We start from the raw sequence: 6,000 nt of genomic DNA, 5'->3' as shown, positions 1-6,000 counted from the left end.
GTATGGGCGTAATCTCACTGAAGTTGATTGGATTCTCCAATTCGGGTTCTTGGTCAGTTTTATCACGTCGGTAAATGCGCAGGACGCCAGACGTGCATTTACTGAAAGACTCTTGTACGGCGTTCACACTCGCTTGTGCAGGAGGAAGGCTAGTATCAAGGTCACAATACATCCTACGATAGTAGAGATGTGAAGCGCTGTGTCAGCGACAGACCAAGACCAAATGATTGGCTCACCAGTGGGCAGAAGGCGAGCTATAGCTTCTAAGGCTGTATTCACAGGAGTCAAATCAATAAGTTGCGTTCCTTCCTCCCTGATCCTTTCTTCCAATTCTGGATCAAGGACGAAAGAATGCTGTTTGAAGAACGGTGAGATTTCGAGTTCAGCCTGTTACTCATCGTCGGTGAGGTGATACAATGCTAGATCGTCGATATGGAGGATCGAGCCCTTAGGGACATTGATCCATAAAGTTTGGCTAGGCAGGATAATGCGCATGACCTTGTCGTGTTGATCGTAGATGGCGGTAGCTGTACGCACTTAGGTGTTGACTAGCCATCGTTTTCCGACAATATTGGCTTGGATTGCCTTAATTTGGATGATGATGGCTTTTGATGACAATGATTTACAAAAAAAAAAATTTTGGGTAACAGGAGTCAATCCTAATTTCTAGACCTGGATTTAGAGTTGAGTTAGGGGAGTTTCCTGATGAGGACTAGAAGGGAAAGGAAATTATAGTCAGTGAAGAAAAGGAAAAACACAAAGAGAAAGAGAAAAGATAAACACAAAGAGACACAAGGACACTGACTGAGGTTAAGAATGTAAACCGAGTGTCACATGTGTGGAGGACTCCTCTCCACTAGGGGTTGGTCCTAGCAGTGCTGTGGAGGAGCGTGTGTAGGTGTTGTGTAAAACCAAACTATATGTTGCCTTAAAAGGATAGTTATAATTAGTGTGGTGTATAGCATGGAATTGTTGGTCTGTGTCAGTCAGTTTGATCCTCCCCCTTTCCCTGTCGGTTGGAGCCCTGGTGCCTCTTTGTCTGGTTTCGATGGACCCATCGAAGGACTGGCTCGCTGTGCCCTTGTCTGATTTTGATCCGATGGGCAACAGGTGAGAGCTTGTCTACACTCTCGTGGGGTCCTGTCCAGTGAGGAAGGAATTACTTTGACAGGCGATGGGGAGCATTCTGCCTTTGTTGGGCGAAGCTGTAGGACCACACTTGGTCTCTGACACTGAGTTCCTGGTGAGAGGCCTTTTGGTCGTAGTAGACTTTTCTACCTTCCGCGCTTCTTTGGAGGTTTTGTTGCGCGAAGGCGAAAGTCGATCCTAGGTGCTGATGCAACTCTTCCAGGTGCTGGTGAGTGGTGTAGGCGGTGATGAGGTTCAGGTCAATAGGTTGGTACTGCAGGTGTAATGGTAGTGTCATTTGCCATCCCGTCATCACTTCGAATGGGGGTACTCTGGTAGACCGGTGAGGGGTGGCCCTGATGGCCATCAGTACCAGAGGAAGCTTGACATCCCAATCCTTTTGATTGGTGGACACATACTTCTTCAACATGCTTGCCACTGTCCTGTTGACTCGTTTGACCTGACCTGAGGAAACTGGGTGATGGCATATATGAAGCTTGGCCTGTATGCCTAGGAGTTTCCATACTTCCTGCATGACTTCGGCAGTGAAGTGGGTTCCTCGGTCAGAGTTGACTCTTAAAGGCCGTCCAAATCTTGAGAAGATGTGGTTCATTAACAGGCAGGCTGTCGTTTCTGCTGTATCGTTGGGAGCTGGGAGACACTCTACCTACTTAGTGAATTCGCAAACCATGGTGAGGAAGTATTTGTATCCCCGTGTCGACCGTGGCAGGGGTCCTACCCAATCTATTTGGAGGTCCGACCATGGGAAGGTCATTCCTTTCTGTTGTAGTGACGCTCTGTGGTTTGGGTTTGCCGGTTGGAACTGGCAACACACCAGGCATCCATTTACGTATTCTGCCACGTCTTGCTGCATGCCAGGCCATTACGCCACTTGCTTGAGCGTTTCGTAGGTGGCCTTGGCACCATGGTTTCCAGCGAATGGTTCATCGTGGGCATGTGTCAGCATCATCCCCCTTTGGCCCTGAGGAACTTCGAGCTTTGGCGCAGTTAGGGGCTCAGGGACATATGTGAGAACGCTGTCTTTAAGATGCAGCATGTGCTTGATTGAGTGAAGTTGGCGGAGATCAGATAAATTGGATAGGTCGGCGATGGAAATAGTATGAGTGAGTGGGTTGGAAATGTCAGTGGCAATGGTTTGTAGCACTGGATTCGATGCTTGGAGGGTGAGGAGATCATCAGCGGTGAATTGAGGTGAGAGTTCAATGTGGGAGGAGGTGGGGGTTTGCGCGCCAGTGGCGTGTTGGCGGTGGGTTATGGCTGCCACTGATGGGTTGGGTGGGAGGGCAGGAAAGTCCAGGACTCTCTGTGTAATGCACCTGCTTTGGCGAGGGCATCAGTTTGGTCATTGAGATCTTTGTCTTGTCCTGGTTGACATGAGTGATCTTGGACCTTTTTCCAATAAACGATCATGTCATGTTCGGTGACAATGGTATCGCATGCTTGGAAGAGTTCCTGATATTTGACAGGCTTGTTGTTAGCTGTCTTGAATCCATTCTGTTTCCATCCAGCTAGATGGCATGTGAAGCTTAGACGGACATAGTTGGCGTCGGTACAGATGAGGAGTTCTTTGATGTTGTGGGATGCAGCAAGTTGTAGGGTGATGAGGATGGCTGCTATTTCTGCATATTGTGATGAGTGAGGGCCTAATTTGAATTGTTGTGGTGGGCAAGGGTCATTGTCGAGCCAGACCACATTAGCTCCCGCTTTCAAGTTGCCCTGTTGATTGTAGGAACAGCCATCGACATATGCTGTGGACATGCCTTCACACACATTCTCCTCAAAGTACCTGTAGTTTGTCCGCTGCAGTTGTGCTGGTTCTTTTGGTTCTGCTGATGTGTACAGCATGTCCGTTAAGTTTTGGCAGGCTGCTAGCCCGTTACATAACGAGTTTTTAGCCATTGATTTTATCGGGCATATCTTGCCTCAGGCTGCCATGTAGCTATGTGTGCGTTGGTTACCAAGCCATCCCTGATTCGTTGACTGTTGAGGAAGGTCACTGGCTGGTGACACGTTTCTATGATGACCTTTTGCGCTCCAATGTAGTTGGAGAAACGCTGAATGGCCCATACAGTGCAAAGCAACACTTTTTCACAGTCTGAGTATTTTCATTCTGGGGGAAGCAATGTTTTGCTGGCATAAGCGACCACTCGTTTGTCTTTGTCATGGAGCTGGTAGAGGCCTGCACTGAGGCAATGATTGGAGAATCCAGCTTCCAGATAGAATTGCTTTTCTGGGTCGGGGTAGGCCAGGCATGGGGCGGAGCATAGGCATTCTTTGAGCTTGCTCATAGCTGTGTCCTGAGCTTCTGACCAAACAAAGGGTTCGTCCTTTTTCAGGAGGGAAGTTAGTGGGTCTGGTTATGTCAGCTTAGTTCTCGATGAACTGTCGTGAGTAATTGCACACTCCCAGAAAGCTTTGTAGCTCAGAGATGTTAGTGGGTGTCTTTATGTTTTGAATTGCTTGCCTACAGCTGGACTGTGGTTCGATGCCACCATGTCCGATGAGCAAGCCAACGTAGTTTACCTTGGTTTTACACCACTGTCCTTTGTGAAGGGCAATTTTTGCTCCTGCTGTTGTCAGCTGGTTCAGGACATGGTCAATTTCTTTGAGGTGGTCTGCCACATTTGAGCTTTTTATAAGGACATCCACGGAAACAAGGTTGCCTCTGACTCTGGCATCAGGGCATGCTTTGTTTAGAAAGATGTTGAATTTTGCTGGTGAATTGACATAGCCGAAAGGGCACAGTGTGAAGGGTGTACTGTCGATTGCCAAAGGTGAATGCCAGTTTGTGTTGGTCATCAGGGTGGACAGGGATGGTCCAAAATCCTGAGGCGACGTCCAATGTGGAAAGGATCGTTGAGCCTTTGATTTTGGGAATCTCTTGGTCCAACTGAGTCATAGGCCATCGCGATAAGGGAACTTGTTGGTTCAACTTGCGATAGTCGATTGTGGGCCGCCATTTGCCGTTGGGCTTTAGGACTGGCCATATTGGTGCAGAGTAGGTGCTGTTACAGGGCCGGATGACCCCCTTTTCCAGCATGGAGTCAATGATCTCTTGAACCGATTCGTATGACGCTATCGGAATTTTGTACTGCCTCACGAATGTGGGTGGCGCATTTGGATGTGTTGGGATGCACACTGTGTGGATATCAGTGAGGCCACAGTCCAGGGAATCCTTTGCGAAGGAGTCATTGTATTTGCACAGAACCTCTTTAAGTCCTTGGCGATCCATTTCGCGGTGGAGGGCATCCGCCTCGCTCAGGATTTGTTGGGACTTGTGCATTGAACTTGGCGTAGGGTTCCTCTGTTGAGTCATTTGAGGGACTCTGGACCTTGACGGTTACCTGTGCAGGTGATTCTGTCGCAGGCTGTGTTGAGACAGCACAGACAACGAGGTGAGTGCCGTCTGTTAGTTCTGACCAACAGTTATTTTCTTTGGACACTGGCCAGGATAGAAGTGATGGCGATTACTTCATGGGGCTTTGTGAAGGTTACAGTGTCTTTGCATTCATCTGACATTAGTTCGGCTGGTATGGGGCCGATGACAGGTACTGTTAGCTCAAAGTCATGGAACGCCTGGTTGATGAGCCATCCCAGGTGACTGACTTTGGGAATGTTGCTGTCTTTGGCCGTACAGTTGTTGATCAACACATACACAGCACGAGATGACACTTCCATGAGAGGTGTGGCTTCCAAGGTCAGTCCTAGTTTTAGGCAGGTCTGGAAGGTTGGAAGAAACCTAGCTTACTGTTGAGAGTGTGGCCAGGTCGCATGTTGAGGCGGACGCTGACACTCTTGCTGTAGGCAGGTATTGTAGCTTCTTGTTCAATGCTCATTGCGCATGCCTCTGGAATTGTTTGACCAGATCGAAGGTTCTTGAGATTGACTGCAGTGGTCAGTTGGTGTGACGGAGGAGCCCATATGACGTTGTTCACAGTTTCAATGCAAGCATTGAGACGAACCATGATGTCTGCGCCTATGATGTCATGAGGTAGGTTAGGGACAATGAGGATGTTTTCAGGAGGGGTAGTGACTGAGAAGTAGTGAGTCTGTTGTTCCATCGTAGGTCTACAGCGCCAAACCCTCTTGGAGGTAGCCATGGTTGTTGACCATGGACTGAGAGGGAAGCGGCTGTGCTTTGATATGTGTGGTAGGCTCCGATATCTCTGCTTCAATGTTTTGAAGAGCTTTAGGCTGATAGCGGAGTTTTCAGTCCACAGAGCTAGTGCTGCATCAACCACTGGTGTGTCTTGGACGTGTATGGCGTCATGATTCGAAGAGAAACCTGAGTATGAGTCAGACGCTTGCAATGAGCAGAGGAAACGGGTCTTGTTTCTTGCTGCTCGGAGTTGAGCTTGCTCTTGGCTTTGACCTTGCATCGTCAGTCAGTGAAGGGGTGGCAATGTCTGTGGCTTGACACTGTGACTCGTTGGGGTTCACTGACTGGAAGGGCAGAGGTTTGCGGACTTGGGTCCATATCTTCAGGTGCTTGAAGTCTATTAAAGGTTCAAAGTGATTGAGCATGGTCTTTCCCAATAAGGGAGTGATAGGTGTTGAGTGGTGAAACGTACATGAGGTGGTCTGCCACATTTGAGCTTTTCATAAGGACATCCACGGAAACAAGGTTGCCTCTGGCTCTGGCATCAGGGCATGCTTTGTTTGGAAAGATGTTGAATTCCGCTGGTGAGTTGGCATAGCCGAAAGGGCACAGTGTGAAGATGTACTGTCGATTGCCAAAGGTGAATGCCAGTTTGTGTTGGTCATCAGGGTGGACAGGGATGGTCCAAAATCCTGAGGCGATGTCCAATGTGGAAAGGATCGTTGAGCCTTTGATTTTGGGAATCTCTTGGT

General features: G+C 48.6%; 1 protein-coding gene across 1 annotated transcript; it reads right to left on the bottom strand.

The window, feature by feature from the left end:
• Positions 1-2,400: 2,400 nt before the first annotated feature.
• LOC122145432 (ribonuclease H-like) lies at positions 2,401-2,994 on the bottom strand. The gene has a single exon (XM_042759216.1). The coding sequence runs from the start codon at positions 2,992-2,994 to the stop codon at positions 2,401-2,403; it is 594 nt and encodes a 197-aa protein (XP_042615150.1).
• Between the last annotated feature and the right edge of the window lie 3,006 nt (positions 2,995-6,000).

The sequence above is a fragment of the Cyprinus carpio genome, chromosome A6 (genome assembly GCF_018340385.1).
Source record: "Cyprinus carpio isolate SPL01 chromosome A6, ASM1834038v1, whole genome shotgun sequence".
Lineage (NCBI taxonomy): Eukaryota > Metazoa > Chordata > Actinopteri > Cypriniformes > Cyprinidae > Cyprinus > Cyprinus carpio.
The sequence above is the reverse complement of the archived record's forward strand: the minus strand, read 5'-3'. Positions and strand labels throughout refer to the sequence as shown.

Excerpts from the sequence above, each read along its gene's own strand:
- LOC122145432 (XM_042759216.1), bottom strand. The coding sequence starts at position 2,994 with ATGCTGTACACATCAGCAGAACCAAAAGAACCAGCACAACTGCAGCGG.